At 37.7% G+C, this 17,957-nt stretch overlaps 1 protein-coding gene across 7 annotated transcripts in view; it reads left to right on the top strand.

The window, feature by feature from the left end:
- Positions 1–1,620: 1,620 nt before the first annotated feature.
- LOC107761364 (serine/arginine-rich splicing factor SR30-like) overlaps positions 1,621–17,957 on the top strand; it is a 65,479-nt gene continuing 49,142 nt past the window's right edge. For all 7 annotated transcript variants that reach the window (XR_012702939.1, XR_012702938.1, XR_012702937.1 and 4 more), the window contains exon 1: positions 1,621–1,758. Coding sequence is in view for 2 of the 7 variants with exons in the window: in XM_075238522.1 (XP_075094623.1) it covers positions 1,692–1,758 (67 nt within the window). In the remaining 5 variants the exon portion in view is untranslated. The remainder of the gene's footprint in view (positions 1,759–17,957) is intronic.

Raw genomic sequence — 17,957 nt, 5'->3', positions numbered from 1 at the left:
TTCTCCTTTTTCAGGTTTTCCAAGCACGATTTTGTACCTGTGGGGTTGTGACTTCATTCGGAACCGGTAAGAAAATGCTCTTCTGATTCTCTGACGTAGACCTGTCTACTCAGGAAACTTGGGCTTTTTATTGAAATGGATCACCATCTAGCCAAACTAGATGTGCATCGCATAAACATGGAAATCTTGTGCACTCTCCTAATTATTACTATGTCACTAGTTATCCTTCAACATATATCCAACAATGCATGATTTGGTTAGAATGTGCACATTCGTCATCATTACTTTTAATTTAGGATATGGTTTAACCAGTGAGTCTCTACTTTGGTCCAACGTGAGATATATTTATCTGGCTTCAGTTCACATTTTTTCCAGCAATGCTAAGGTAAAAAATATGATTTGTTCTCAAGCTTGAAGGCATGAATTTGGTTGAACGGATGAAAAGTCGACCTTCAATTATGAGGGTACATTAGAATTGACCTTTGCATGCATTTCCCCACTAACAATTCCATATATATTGCTTAAATAGTTTTTAAGTCAAATGCTCGTGAGGTGTTCGAAAGAGCCATTTACTACTCGAAAACGAAAATCAAAGAAACACTTGAGGAGTGAAATATCCGGACGAAACAAGATGTCAAACTGTAAGACTTAAATCTTGCTAATTTACAAAGTAAAATGTATGGAATAAATGTAACAAATATAAACGAGAGAGAGCTTACCGTGTTTCATCCTTCCCCTTAAAAAAGCGTTTGCGCCTACATTTTAAAGAGCTTTTATTGGTATTGATAATTCTGAGAGGTAAGCTCTCAAGTAAACTTAAACTAAATAATGATATTTTGTTCATAAAATCTAAGCCAAAAGTTCTTTTCTGTAGAAGCTCGAAATTAAAGCTTTTACAACTACTCTGAACGTAAATTAAGAAATCATTTCAAAATTGGTTGACTTAATTAAATTGACATAGAAAAAATTAATTCAAAATTAGTTTTATAAGTCATTAGATTATAAGTGCTTTAGAAGTTTAGATGCCAAACATCTATCAAAAAGTATTTTATCTGAAAATCACCACTACTAAAATGAGGGTCTTTTGAGAAGAAAAAAGAGGGTCCTCAATCTTTGATCAAAGTCAAGAGGGTTAATATATCTACATATAAAAAACGTATGTGAGTCACCAATCCCCAAGTGGCATCTAGACGAAGGGGGGATATGCCAATTTTCTTTTCCTTTTCCCTTTTTTATGAGTTATAATTAGGGCCCGTTTGTCCATCAAAAAAATTCTGTTTAATTTTTATTTTTTTGGAAGACCATAAAAATTTTAAATTTTACTTGAAATTGAATTTTAGAATTTTTTAGAATTTAAAAAACTCCAAAGAATTATTTTTCAAAATTTTCGCTCAAAGCACTCAAAAAAATTTAAAAATAATTTTAAATTTTATTCATATCCAAACACATCTATAATTTTAAAATAAAATGTTGCTTTTTCTGGAATCCACAATTCTTATGCCAAACGCCCACTTAATTTTCCTGTCTGTTTTTTTCCCCTGAACTTTAACTTTAAAGAAAGTGTCCATAGGACAGATGTCATGTGATGGCATGACGTCCTTAGATTTGTGTCGAGTTTCTAGAAGTAGCGTATGATACATAAACTTCTTTCCTTTTCCCTTATAATTATATAAGTTAAAGTTCATGTGTTAATGCCACTTGTTTTTCATCTGCTGCAATTTTTTCTTTCTCCGCAATCTCTAGTGTTGGATCCTACAGGTAAGCTGTTTCTCCCTTTCTCCCCAATCCAATTTATTAGAAAATTAAGTCCATTTAAAATTTCACCGGTTCTCTATTTAGGTTTTATAGCAACGACTGTTTTTCTTCTAAAAAGAATTTTGGATTGAAGAGACTTTAGGATTTTTCTGGGTTTTCTGCTGTTGGTCTGTTTATTTTTTTTAAAGCTGTGATAATATCCATGTTTTTATAGAATCCGTTAAAAATACTTATTAAAAGAATTTGTATCATTAGCGAATTTGGTTGAAGTTCTTGATTGTTCTCTCGGCCCTTTTAACCGACGGTTATTTGCTTTACTTTTACATGCATAGACTGTTATTCCCGGTCAATATTGCTGTATTTGTAAATATTAATTCTGCAAAATATAAGTTAACGTAATGAAACAATAATAATAAATTCGAGCCCACTGAATTCACAGTGTTTCCTTAAGGAATTTAATCCCCTCCTAGTACCCAAGGTAATGGATTATTTCCTCCCAGGATAGAACGAATAACACACTGGTGTAGCGGTACTTCAAACCCCAGTGTTTCGGCGAACACAAAGTTCGGTAGCAAATCACACTTACAGTTGCTTTGTTTGAAGTTAAAAACAATGCAGAACGAAGGAGTATATACTCAGAAAAACGTATGGAAGTTCTGAGAGGAAGGAATGCAATGTATAGCCAATTTGTTGAGCGAATTGTATGTTGAGTTGAGTATCTTTCTTCAACATTTGCTGCTCATATATATAGCAGCCAAGAAGGAGTGCAAGACCAAACGTCCACCCTTCATGGTGGAGCAAGCATTACATGTTTGTGGAGCAAGCACTTCATGTTTGTGGAGCAAGCACTTCATGGTGGGAAGAACATTATCCGGCTGCCAAATTATCAATACACGGATTGGAAAATATCCGTTTACAAATACGGATAATCTTACGTTAATATTTACTATTAACAAATAAATTTGGTCCAAAAAATTAATCAATCAATCGATCATTTGACCAAATCCAAATCCAAATCCGAATCCGAATCCGAATCCGAATCCGAATCCGAATCCGAAGCCGAAGCCGAAGCCGAAGCCGTAGCCGTAGCCGTAGCCGAAGCCGAGCCGAGCGAGCGACGACGACGACGGCGCGAGGCTTGCTTTCTTCTTAACTCTTTAAGAGCTACAAGAAGAGCAATTATATATATACCCACCAAAAATGTCTTCCACTTCCAATATGGGACAATGTCTCATTGTTAAGAGGGGGAAACTTAAAATTTTACTCAAAATTTCATTTTCCCTCCATTTCCCATTCACCCTCATTTTAAGAATATTACATCTTAAAATAAAACCTCAACAATCCCCCACATGAATGGGGAATGGCTATATCACGGAAGTATGCATGAAAAACTGTGTGATTTACAAGCAAGGATTAATTGCATCTGGATAAGTAGGTTTCCCTTTGAACTTTCCGTAGTAAACTTATGTCGGATATACTCGGTCAATCGGTAGATTTGATATCTTTGAACCGTCGATCTTTGGTGTATACTTAGACAATCATAAGTCACACAATCAACCCTTAACCGTCTTTGGTTCTCATTGTTGTGTTCGTTTCAGCCATGAACACCGCCTGGTTTCATAAGTGCGTAGAGAACTGGCCTTACAGAGTTCTCCTTGAAGCGGCTCACACTTCACACTTAAATAGGTGATTCCTAAACGTGTCATCCTGTAGATACACTATTTGATATACCCCGTATCAAATTTAGAAATCATTAAAAAGCCTTAATGCTTTATCCTTGGTACTGAACATTGTCTCATCACGAGAATGGACTAAAATTTTATTTGACAATGTTGAACCGTCATTAATGACTTTGTTTGATCTCTTTGAACCTAGATCTTGGGATCTCCAGTCTTCTAGGTAGAGTTACCGCCACAATGACTTGTTCTCGGCCATAGCCCCATTCCCTTTGATGATTTCTCAACTACCTCTCTAGTTAGGCCTTTTGTAAGTGGATCCGACACATTATCACTTGACTTTACATAGTCAATTGTGATAATTCCTCTAGAGAGTAATTGCCTAACGGTTTTATGTCTTCGTCGTATATGACGAGATTTACCGTTATACATGACGCTCCCAGCCCTTCCAATTGCCGCTTGACTATCACAATGTATGCATATTGGTGCCAACGGTTTGGGCCAAAATGGAATGTCTTCCAAGAAATTCCGGAGCCATTCAGCTTCTTCACCGGCTTTATCTAAGGCTATGAATTCAGCCTCCATTGTAGAGCGGGCAATACATGTTTGTTTGGACGACTTCCAAGATACCGCTCCTCCACCAATAGTGAATACATATCCACTCGTGGACTTAGAATCAGTTGAACCGGTGATCCAATTTGCATCACAGTATCCCTCAATCACCGCAGGGAAATTACTGTAGTGCAATTCAAAGTTCTGGGTATGTTCTAAATATCCCAAAACTCGTTTCATTGCCATCCAATGAGATTGGCCTGGATTGCTCGTATATCGACTCAGTTTACTTATAGCACAAGCTATGTCTGGTCGTGTACAATTCATGATATACATTAAGCATCCCAATACACGAGCATAATCCGATTGTGATATGCTTTGGCCTTTGTTCTTTGCTAATGCAAGATTCACGTCAATTGGAGTCTTTGCAACTTTAAAGCCCAAGTGCTTGAATTTTTCAAGTACTGTCTTAATATAATGAGATTGTGACAATGCCAGACCTTGAGGAGTCTTATTGATCTTAATTCCCAGAATTAAATCAGCAACTCCCAAGTCTTTCATATCAAACTTGCTATTGAGCATACGCTTAGTAGCATTTATGCTGGCAATGTCATTACTCATTATCAACATATCATCCACATATAGGCAAACAATGACTATGTGATTTGGAACATTTTTAATGTACACGCATTTATCACATTCATTTATCTTAAAACCATTTGACAACATTGTTTGGTCAAATTTCGCATGCCATTGTTTGGGTGCTTGTTTTAGTCCGTAAAGAGACTTAACAAGTCTACATACCTTCTTTTCTTTACCTGGAACCACAAACCCTTCAGGTTGTTCCATGTAAATTTCTTCCTCCAACTCTCCATTTAAGAAGGCCGTCTTAACATCCATTTGATGAATTTCAAGACCATACACTGCAGCTAATGCTACTAACATCCGTATGGACGTAATTCTTGTAACTGGAGAGTATGTATCAAAGTAGTCTAGACCTTCTCGTTGTCTATACCCTTTGACTACGAGCCTTGCCTTGAATTTATCAATAGTGCCATCATCTTTGATTTTTCTCTTAAAAATCCATTTAGAACCCAAAGGTTTATTTCCAGGAGGAAGATCAACCAATTCCCATGTATGGTTGTTCAATATGGATTCTATTTCACTATTGACTGCCTCTTTCCAAAACAATGATTCCGAAGAAGTCATAGCTTCTTTAAATGTTTGAGGCTCATTCTCCAATAAGAAAGTCACAAAATCTGGTCCAAATGAAGTAGACGTTCTTTGACGTTTACTACGTCTTGGATTCTCCTGATTACATGTACTTTCTTTTGTTTCTTCCCGAGGTCGTTTAGATCCTTCACCAAACGACTCACATTCCTTTTTATACGGATATATATTTTCAAAAAACTCAGCATTATCTGATTCTATAACCGTATTATTATGAATGTCGGGATTTTCTGATTTATGAACCAGAAATCGATATGCTTTACTATTTGTCGCATATCCTATGAAAACACAATCAACGGTTTTCGGTCCTATCTTTACCCTTTTGGGTTTAGGAACTTGCACTTTTGCCAAACACCCCCACACTTTAAAATAATTCAAGTTGGGCTTCCTTCCTTTCCATTGTTCATAAGGAATGGATTGTGTTTTGCTATGGGGCACTCGATTTAATATTCGATTAGCCGTAAGAATGGCTTCCCCCACAAGTTCTGTGGCAAACCAGAACTTATCAACAACGCATTCATCATCTCCTTTAATGTGCGATTCTTTCTTTCCGCAATCCCATTAGATTGGGGCGTGTAAGGGGCTGTTGTTTGATGAATAATTCCATATTCTAAACATATTTCTTCAAAAGGAGATTCATATTCGCCACCCCTATCACTTATTATCATTTTTACTTTCTTGTTAAGTTGCGTTTCAACTTCATTTTTGTATTGCCTGAATGCGTCTATTGCTTCATCTTTACTATTCAGTAAGTAAACATAGCAATATCGAGTACCATCGTCAATAAAAGTTATGAAATACTTCTTTCCACCGCGAGATGGTATTGACTTCATGTCACAAATATCTGTGTGAATTAAGTCTAAAGGATTTGAATTCCTTTCAACTGACTTATAAGGATGTTTAACATACTTAGATTCCACACATATTTGACATTTTGATTTTTCGCATTCAAACTTGGGCAGTACTTCCAAGTTAATCATTTTCCGCAAGGTTTTATAATTGACATGACCCAAACGTACATGCCATAAATCATTTGACTCAAGTAAGTAAGAAGAAGCTGAAATATTATTATTATTTTCAACAACCATTACATTTAGGTTGAAAAGGCCCTCGGTGAGGTAACCTTTTCCCACAAATATTTCATTCTTACTAATTACAACCTTGTTGGATACAAAAATGCACTTAAAACCGTGCTTAACAAGAAGTCCAGTAGAGACTAAATTCTTTCTCATTTCGGGAACATGAAGGACATTGTTCAAAGTCATGACCTTGCCAGAAGTCATTTTTAGAAATACCTTCCCATATCCTTCAACTTTTGCTGTTGAAGCATTTCCCATATAAACTGTCTCTCCGGGTTCAGCAAGAGCATAGGTAGCAAAAGCCTCTCTAACTGCACAAACATGGCGAGTGGCTCCTGAATCAAACCACCACAGTTTAGGATTTCCCACCAAGTTACATTCAGAGAGCATGGCACACAAGTTATCAACATCATCATGGTTTACTACCATGTTTGCTTGACCCCTTTTCTTGTCTTTCTTCGGAGCACGACACTCCGTAGATTTGTGTCCGGTTTTCCCACAGTTGTAGCAGTTTCCATTGAACCGCTTCTTGCTTGGGTTGTATTTCGGACCAGAAGCCTTCTTCCTCTTTTTGTTAGCTTCAACAATATTTGCTCCCATTATTGTTGAATTTCCACGGCCTCTCCTTTCAGCAGCTTTATTGTCCTCTTCGATTCTCAACCGAACAATGAGATCTTCAAGGGACATTTCCTTTCGTTTGTGTTTCAAATAATTTTTGAAGTCCTTCCACAACGGAGGCAACTTCTCAATCATTGCTGCTACTTGGAATGCTTCGTTGATTACAAGACCTTCAGCAAGTAGATCATGAATAATCACTTGCAATTCCTGGACTTGAGTAATAACAGACTTGCTATCTATCATTTTGTAGTCCAGAAATTTTGCGGCAACGAATTTCTTCATCCCGGCATCTTCAGTCTTATATTTCTTTTCAAGCGCATTCCACAATTCTTTGGATGTCTTCATGCTACTGTATACATTATACAGATTATCATCCAGTCCGCTAAGAATATAATTCTTGCATAAAAAATCAGAATGCTTCCACGCTTCAATCACGAGAAAGCGTTCATTATCTGGAGTTTTATCCGGCAGATCAGGAACATCTTCCTTGATGAACTTCTGTAGACATAACGTAGTTAAGTAGAAGAACATCTTCTGCTGCCAGCGTTTGAAATCAATCCCGGAAAATTTTCCGGGTTTTTCTGCCGGTGCCAACGCCGGTGTTCGGCTTGTCGTTGCGTTGGCAGTCGCCATCGGAACAGCTTGGTTTTCGTTTTCAGTCATCATCTTTTCTGTAAAAGAATGACACAAACAAACGTTTAATACACGTTTTCAAACTGGAGTAAAAATCACGTAGATTTTAATATCCAACAAAACGCCACGAAGGCTTAACTCTCCAAAACGGGAGTACACAAACCACAAAGGTTTTAGTTTGCAGAATAATAAGAATAACACAAGTACAGAAATAAATATTAAATTCCTTAAGATTGTTATTCCCGGTCAATATTGCTGTATTTGTAAATATTAATTCTGCAAAATATAAGTTAACGTAATGAAACAATAATAATAAATTCGAGCCCACTGAATTCACAGTGTTTCCTTAAGGAATTTAATCCCCTCCTAGTACCCAAGGTAATGGATTATTTCCTCCCAGGATAGAACGAATAACACACTGGTGTAGCGGTACTTCAAACCCCAGTGTTTCGGCGAACACAAAGTTCGGTAGCAAATCACACTTACAGTTGCTTTGTTTGAAGTTAAAAACAATGCAGAACGAAGGAGTATATACTCAGAAAAACGTATGGAAGTTCTGAGAGGAAGGAATGCAATGTATAGCCAATTTGTTGAGCGAATTGTATGTTGAGTTGAGTATCTTTCTTCAACATTTGCTGCTCATATATATAGCAGCCAAGAAGGAGTGCAAGACCAAACGTCCACCCTTCATGGTGGAGCAAGCATTACATGTTTGTGGAGCAAGCACTTCATGTTTGTGGAGCAAGCACTTCATGGTGGGAAGACCATTATCCGGCTGCCAAATTATCAATACACGGATTGGAAAATATCCGTTTACAAATACGGATAATCTTACGTTAATATTTACTATTAACAAATAAATTTGGTCCAAAAAATTAATCAATCAATCGATCATTTGACCAAATCCAAATCCAAATCCGAATCCGAATCCGAATCCGAAGCCGAAGCCGAAGCCGTAGCCGTAGCCGAAGCCGAGCCGAGCGAGCGACGACGACGACGGCGCGAGGCTTGCTTTCTTCTTAACTCTTTAAGAGCTACAAGAAGAGCAATTATATATATACCCACCAAAAATGTCTTCCACTTCCAATATGGGACAATGTCTCATTGTTAAGAGGGGAAACTTAAAATTTTACTCAAAATTTCATTTTTCCTCCATTTCCCATTCACCCTCATTTTAAGAATATTACATCTTAAAAAATTAAAACCTCAACAATCCCCCACATGAATGGGGAATGGCTATATCACGGAAGTATGCATGAAAAACTGTGTGATTTACAAGCAAGGATTAATTGCATCTGGATAAGTAGGTTTCCCTTTGAACTTTCCGTAGTAAACTTATGTCGGATATACTCGGTCAATCGGTAGATTTGATATCTTTGAACCGTCGATCTTTGGTGTATACCTAGACAACCATAAGTCACACAATCAACCCTTAACCGTCTTTGGTTCTCATTGTTGTGTTCGTTTCAGCCATGAACACCGCCTGGTTTCATAAGTGCGTAGAGAACTGGCCTTACAGAGTTCTCCTTGAAGCGGCTCACACTTCACACTTAAATAGGTGATTCCTAAACGTGTCATCCTGTAGATACACTATTTGATATACCCCGTATCAAATTTAGAAATCATTAAAAAGCCTTAATGCTTTATCCTTGGTACTGAACATTGTCTCATCACGAGAATGGACTAAAATTTTATTTGACAATGTTGAACCGTCATTAATGACTTTGTTTGATCTCTTTGAACCTAGATCTTGGGATCTCCAGTCTTCTAGGTAGAGTTACCGCCACAATGACTTGTTCTCGGCCATAGCCCCATTCCCCTTGATGATTTCTCAACTACCTCTCTAGTTAGGCCTTTTGTAAGTGGATCCGACACATTATCACTTGACTTTACATAGTCAATTGTGATAATTCCTCTAGAGAGTAATTGCCTAACGGTTTTATGTCTTCGTCGTATATGACGAGATTTACCGTTATACATGACGCTCCCAGCCCTTCCAATTGCCGCTTGACTATCACAATGTATGCATATTGGTGCCAACGGTTTGGGCCAAAATGGAATGTCTTCCAAGAAATTCCGGAGCCATTCAGCTTCTTCACCGGCTTTATCTAAGGCTATGAATTCAGCCTCCATTGTAGAGCGGGCAATACATGTTTGTTTGGACGACTTCCAAGATACCGCTCCTCCACCAATAGTGAATACATATCCACTCGTGGACTTAGAATCAGTTGAACCGGTGATCCAATTTGCATCACAGTATCCCTCAATCACCGCAGGGAAATTACTGTAGTGCAATTCAAAGTTCTGGGTATGTTCTAAATATCCCAAAACTCGTTTCATTGCCATCCAATGAGATTGGCCTGGATTGCTCGTATATCGACTCAGTTTACTTATAGCACAAGCTATGTCTGGTCGTGTACAATTCATGATATACATTAAGCATCCCAATACACGAGCATAATCCGATTGTGATATGCTTTGGCCTTTGTTCTTTGCTAATGCAAGATTCACGTCAATTGGAGTCTTTGCAACTTTAAAGCCCAAGTGCTTGAATTTTTCAAGTACTGTCTTAATATAATGAGATTGTGACAATGCCAGACCTTGAGGAGTCTTATTGATCTTAATTCCCAGAATTAAATCAGCAACTCCCAAGTCTTTCATATCAAACTTGCTATTGAGCATACGCTTAGTAGCATTTATGCTGGCAATGTCATTACTCATTATCAACATATCATCCACATATAGGCAAACAATGACTATGTGATTTGGAACATTTTTAATGTACACGCATTTATCACATTCATTTATCTTAAAACCATTTGACAACATTGTTTGGTCAAATTTCGCATGCCATTGTTTGGGTGCTTGTTTTAGTCCGTAAAGAGACTTAACAAGTCTACATACCTTCTTTTCTTTACCTGGAACCACAAACCCTTCAGGTTGTTCCATGTAAATTTCTTCCTCCAACTCTCCATTTAAGAAGGCCGTCTTAACATCCATTTGATGAATTTCAAGACCATACACTGCAGCTAATGCTACTAACATCCGTATGGACGTAATTCTTGTAACTGGAGAGTATGTATCAAAGTAGTCTAGACCTTCTCGTTGTCTATACCCTTTGACTACGAGCCTTGCCTTGAATTTATCAATAGTGCCATCATCTTTGATTTTTCTCTTAAAAATCCATTTAGAACCCAAAGGTTTATTTCCAGGAGGAAGATCAACCAATTCCCATGTATGGTTGTTCAATATGGATTCTATTTCACTATTGACTGCCTCTTTCCAAAACAATGATTCCGAAGAAGTCATAGCTTCTTTAAATGTTTGAGGCTCATTCTCCAATAAGAAAGTCACAAAATCTGGTCCAAATGAAGTAGACGTTCTTTGACGTTTACTACGTCTTGGATTCTCCTGATTACATGTACTTTCTTTTGTTTCTTCCCGAGGTCGTTTAGATCCTTCACCAAACGACTCACATTCCTTTTTATACGGATATATATTTTCAAAAAACTCAGCATTATCTGATTCTATAACCGTATTATTATGAATGTCGGGATTTTCTGATTTATGAACCAGAAATCGATATGCTTTACTATTTGTCGCATATCCTATGAAAACACAATCAACGGTTTTCGGTCCTATCTTTACCCTTTTGGGTTTAGGAACTTGCACTTTTGCCAAACACCCCCACACTTTAAAATAATTCAAGTTGGGCTTCCTTCCTTTCCATTGTTCATAAGGAATGGATTGTGTTTTGCTATGGGGCACTCGATTTAATATTCGATTAGCCGTAAGAATGGCTTCCCCCACAAGTTCTGTGGCAAACCAGAACTTATCAACAACGCATTCATCATCTCCTTTAATGTGCGATTCTTTCTTTCCGCAATCCCATTAGATTGGGGCGTGTAAGGGGCTGTTGTTTGATGAATAATTCCATATTCTAAACATATTTCTTCAAAAGGAGATTCATATTCGCCACCCCTATCACTTCTTATCATTTTTACTTTCTTGTTAAGTTGCGTTTCAACTTCATTTTTGTATTGCCTGAATGCGTCTATTGCTTCATCTTTACTATTCAGTAAGTAAACATAGCAATATCGAGTACCATCGTCATGAAATACTTCTTTCCACCGCGAGATGGTATTGACTTCATGTCACAAATATCTGTGTGAATTAAGTCTAAAGGATTTGAATTCCTTTCAACTGACTTATAAGGATGTTTAACATACTTAGATTCCACACATATTTGACATTTTGATTTTTCGCATTCAAACTTGGGCAGTACTTCCAAGTTAATCATTTTCCGCAAGGTTTTATAATTGACATGACCCAAACGTACATGCCATAAATCATTTGACTCAAGTAAGTAAGAAGAAGCTGAAATATTATTATTATTTTCAACAACCATTACATTTAGGTTGAAAAGGCCCTCGGTGAGGTAACCTTTTCCCACAAATATTTCATTCTTACTAATTACAACCTTGTTGGATACAAAAATGCACTTAAAACCGTGCTTAACAAGAAGTCCAGTAGAGACTAAATTCTTTCTCATTTCGGGAACATGAAGGACATTGTTCAAAGTCATGACCTTGCCAGAAGTCATTTTTAGAAATACCTTCCCATATCCTTCAACTTTTGCTGTTGAAGCATTTCCCATATAAACTGTCTCTCCGGGTTCAGCAAGAGCATAGGTAGCAAAAGCCTCTCTAACTGCACAAACATGGCGAGTGGCTCCTGAATCAAACCACCACAGTTTAGGATTTCCCACCAAGTTACATTCAGAGAGCATGGCACACAAGTTATCAACATCATCATGGTTTACTACCATGTTTGCTTGACCCCTTTTCTTGTCTTTCTTCGGAGCACGACACTCCGTAGATTTGTGTCCGGTTTTCCCACAGTTGTAGCAGTTTCCATTGAACCGCTTCTTGCTTGGGTTGTATTTCGGACCAGAAGCCTTCTTCCTCTTTTTGTTAGCTTCAACAATATTTGCTCCCATTATTGTTGAATTTCCACGGCCTCTCCTTTCAGCAGCTTTATTGTCCTCTTCGATTCTCAACCGAACAATGAGATCTTCAAGGGACATTTCCTTTCGTTTGTGTTTCAAATAATTTTTGAAGTCCTTCCACAACGGAGGCAACTTCTCAATCATTGCTGCTACTTGGAATGCTTCGTTGATTACAAGACCTTCAGCAAGTAGATCATGAATAATCACTTGCAATTCCTGGACTTGAGTAATAACAGACTTGCTATCTATCATTTTGTAGTCCAGAAATTTTGCGGCAACGAATTTCTTCATCCCGGCATCTTCAGTCTTATATTTCTTTTCAAGCGCATTCCACAATTCTTTGGATGTCTTCATGCTACTGTATACATTATACAGATTATCATCCAGTCCGCTAAGAATATAATTCTTGCATAAAAAATCAGAATGCTTCCACGCTTCAATCACGAGAAAGCGTTCATTATCTGGAGTTTTATCCGGCAGATCAGGAACATCTTCCTTGATGAACTTCTGTAGACATAACGTAGTTAAGTAGAAGAACATCTTCTGCTGCCAGCGTTTGAAATCAATCCCGGAAAATTTTCCGGGTTTTTCTGCCGGTGCCAACGCCGGTGTTCGGCTTGTCGTTGCGTTGGCAGTCGCCATCGGAACAGCTTGGTTTTCGTTTTCAGTCATCATCTTTTCTGTAAAAGAATGACACAAACAAACGTTTAATACACGTTTTCAAACTGGAGTAAAAATCACGTAGATTTTAATATCCAACAAAACGCCACGAAGGCTTAACTCTCCAAAACGGGAGTACACAAACCACAAAGGTTTTAGTTTGCAGAATAATAAGAATAACACAAGTACAGAAATAAATATTAAATTCCTTAAGATTGTTATTCCCGGTCAATATTGCTGTATTTGTAAATATTAATTCTGCAAAATATAAGTTAACGTAATGAAACAATAATAATAAATTCGAGCCCACTGAATTCACAGTGTTTCCTTAAGGAATTTAATCCCCTCCTAGTACCCAAGGTAATGGATTATTTCCTCCCAGGATAGAACGAATAACACACTGGTGTAGCGGTACTTCAAACCCCAGTGTTTCGGCGAACACAAAGTTCGGTAGCAAATCACACTTACAGTTGCTTTGTTTGAAGTTAAAAACAATGCAGAACGAAGGAGTATATACTCAGAAAAACGTATGGAAGTTCTGAGAGGAAGGAATGCAATGTATAGCCAATTTGTTGAGCGAATTGTATGTTGAGTTGAGTATCTTTCTTCAACATTTGCTGCTCATATATATAGCAGCCAAGAAGGAGTGCAAGACCAAACGTCCACCCTTCATGGTGGAGCAAGCATTACATGTTTGTGGAGCAAGCACTTCATGTTTGTGGAGCAAGCACTTCATGGTGGGAAGAACATTATCCGGCTGCCAAATTATCAATACACGGATTGGAAAATATCCGTTTACAAATACGGATAATCTTACGTTAATATTTACTATTAACAAATAAATTTGGTCCAAAAAATTAATCAATCAATCGATCATTTGACCAAATCCAAATCCAAATCCGAATCCGAATCCGAATCCGAATCCGAAGCCGAAGCCGAAGCCGAAGCCGTAGCCGTAGCCGTAGCCGAAGCCGAGCCGAGCGAGCGACGACGACGACGGCGCGAGGCTTGCTTTCTTCTTAACTCTTTAAGAGCTACAAGAAGAGCAATTATATATATACCCACCAAAAATGTCTTCCACTTCCAATATGGGACAATGTCTCATTGTTAAGAGGGGGAAACTTAAAATTTTACTCAAAATTTCATTTTCCCTCCATTTCCCATTCACCCTCATTTTAAGAATATTACATCTTAAAATAAAACCTCAACAATCCCCCACATGAATGGGGAATGGCTATATCACGGAAGTATGCATGAAAAACTGTGTGATTTACAAGCAAGGATTAATTGCATCTGGATAAGTAGGTTTCCCTTTGAACTTTCCGTAGTAAACTTATGTCGGATATACTCGGTCAATCGGTAGATTTGATATCTTTGAACCGTCGATCTTTGGTGTATACCTAGACAACCATAAGTCACACAATCAACCCTTAACCGTCTTTGGTTCTCATTGTTGTGTTCGTTTCAGCCATGAACACCGCCTGGTTTCATAAGTGCGTAGAGAACTGGCCTTACAGAGTTCTCCTTGAAGCGGCTCACACTTCACACTTAAATAGGTGATTCCTAAACGTGTCATCCTGTAGATACACTATTTGATATACCCCGTATCAAATTTAGAAATCATTAAAAAGCCTTAATGCTTTATCCTTGGTACTGAACATTGTCTCATCACGAGAATGGACTAAAATTTTATTTGACAATGTTGAACCGTCATTAATGACTTTGTTTGATCTCTTTGAACCTAGATCTTGGGATCTCCAGTCTTCTAGGTAGAGTTACCGCCACAATGACTTGTTCTCGGCCATAGCCCCATTCCCCTTGATGATTTCTCAACTACCTCTCTAGTTAGGCCTTTTGTAAGTGGATCCGACACATTATCACTTGACTTTACATAGTCAATTGTGATAATTCCTCTAGAGAGTAATTGCCTAACGGTTTTATGTCTTCGTCGTATATGACGAGATTTACCGTTATACATGACGCTCCCAGCCCTTCCAATTGCCGCTTGACTATCACAATGTATGCATATTGGTGCCAACGGTTTGGGCCAAAATGGAATGTCTTCCAAGAAATTCCGGAGCCATTCAGCTTCTTCACCGGCTTTATCTAAGGCTATGAATTCAGCCTCCATTGTAGAGCGGGCAATACATGTTTGTTTGGACGACTTCCAAGATACCGCTCCTCCACCAATAGTGAATACATATCCACTCGTGGACTTAGAATCAGTTGAACCGGTGATCCAATTTGCATCACAGTATCCCTCAATCACCGCAGGGAAATTACTGTAGTGCAATTCAAAGTTCTGGGTATGTTCTAAATATCCCAAAACTCGTTTCATTGCCATCCAATGAGATTGGCCTGGATTGCTCGTATATCGACTCAGTTTACTTATAGCACAAGCTATGTCTGGTCGTGTACAATTCATGATATACATTAAGCATCCCAATACACGAGCATAATCCGATTGTGATATGCTTTGGCCTTTGTTCTTTGCTAATGCAAGATTCACGTCAATTGGAGTCTTTGCAACTTTAAAGCCCAAGTGCTTGAATTTTTCAAGTACTGTCTTAATATAATGAGATTGTGACAATGCCAGACCTTGAGGAGTCTTATTGATCTTAATTCCCAGAATTAAATCAGCAACTCCCAAGTCTTTCATATCAAACTTGCTATTGAGCATACGCTTAGTAGCATTTATGCTGGCAATGTCATTACTCATTATCAACATATCATCCACATATAGGCAAACAATGACTATGTGATTTGGAACATTTTTAATGTACACGCATTTATCACATTCATTTATCTTAAAACCATTTGACAACATTGTTTGGTCAAATTTCGCATGCCATTGTTTGGGTGCTTGTTTTAGTCCGTAAAGAGACTTAACAAGTCTACATACCTTCTTTTCTTTACCTGGAACCACAAACCCTTCAGGTTGTTCCATGTAAATTTCTTCCTCCAACTCTCCATTTAAGAAGGCCGTCTTAACATCCATTTGATGAATTTCAAGACCATACTACTGCAGCTAATGCTACTAACATCCGTATGGACGTAATTCTTGTAACTGGAGAGTATGTATCAAAGTAGTCTAGACCTTCTCGTTGTCTATACCCTTTGACTACGAGCCTTGCCTTGAATTTATCAATAGTGCCATCATCTTTGATTTTTCTCTTAAAAATCCATTTAGAACCCAAAGGTTTATTTCCAGGAGGAAGATCAACCAATTCCCATGTATGGTTGTTCAATATGGATTCTATTTCACTATTGACTGCCTCTTTCCAAAACAATGATTCCGAAGAAGTCATAGCTTCTTTAAATGTTTGAGGCTCATTCTCCAATAAGAAAGTCACAAAATCTGGTCCAAATGAAGTAGACGTTCTTTGACGTTTACTACGTCTTGGATTCTCCTGATTACATGTACTTTCTTTTGTTTCTTCCCGAGGTCGTTTAGATCCTTCACCAAACGACTCACATTCCTTTTTATACGGATATATATTTTCAAAAAACTCAGCATTATCTGATTCTATAACCGTATTATTATGAATGTCGGGATTTTCTGATTTATGAACCAGAAATCGATATGCTTTACTATTTGTCGCATATCCTATGAAAACACAATCAACGGTTTTCGGTCCTATCTTTACCCTTTTGGGTTTAGGAACTTGCACTTTTGCCAAACACCCCCACACTTTAAAATAATTCAAGTTGGGCTTCCTTCCTTTCCATTGTTCATAAGGAATGGATTGTGTTTTGCTATGGGGCACTCGATTTAATATTCGATTAGCCGTAAGAATGGCTTCCCCCACAAGTTCTGTGGCAAACCAGAACTTATCAACAACGCATTCATCATCTCCTTTAATGTGCGATTCTTTCTTTCCGCAATCCCATTAGATTGGGGCGTGTAAGGGGCTGTTGTTTGATGAATAATTCCATATTCTAAACATATTTCTTCAAAAGGAGATTCATATTCGCCACCCCTATCACTTCTTATCATTTTTACTTTCTTGTTAAGTTGCGTTTCAACTTCATTTTTGTATTGCCTGAATGCGTCTATTGCTTCATCTTTACTATTCAGTAAGTAAACATAGCAATATCGAGTACCATCGTCATGAAATACTTCTTTCCACCGCGAGATGGTATTGACTTCATGTCACAAATATCTGTGTGAATTAAGTCTAAAGGATTTGAATTCCTTTCAACTGACTTATAAGGATGTTTAACATACTTAGATTCCACACATATTTGACATTTTGATTTTTCGCATTCAAACTTGGGCAGTACTTCCAAGTTAATCATTTTCCGCAAGGTTTTATAATTGACATGACCCAAACGTACATGCCATAAATCATTTGACTCAAGTAAGTAAGAAGAAGCTGAAATATTATTATTATTTTCAACAACCATTACATTTAGGTTGAAAAGGCCCTCGGTGAGGTAACCTTTTCCCACAAATATTTCATTCTTACTAATTACAACCTTGTTGGATACAAAAATGCACTTAAAACCGTGCTTAACAAGAAGTCCAGTAGAGACTAAATTCTTTCTCATTTCGGGAACATGAAGGACATTGTTCAAAGTCATGACCTTGCCAGAAGTCATTTTTAGAAATACCTTCCCATATCCTTCAACTTTTGCTGTTGAAGCATTTCCCATATAAACTGTCTCTCCGGGTTCAGCAAGAGCATAGGTAGCAAAAGCCTCTCTAACTGCACAAACATGGCGAGTGGCTCCTGAATCAAACCA

This window comes from Nicotiana tabacum, chromosome 19, assembly GCF_000715075.1.
Source record: "Nicotiana tabacum cultivar K326 chromosome 19, ASM71507v2, whole genome shotgun sequence".
Taxonomy (NCBI): domain Eukaryota; kingdom Viridiplantae; phylum Streptophyta; class Magnoliopsida; order Solanales; family Solanaceae; genus Nicotiana; species Nicotiana tabacum.
The sequence above is the reverse complement of the archived record's forward strand: the minus strand, read 5'-3'. Positions and strand labels throughout refer to the sequence as shown.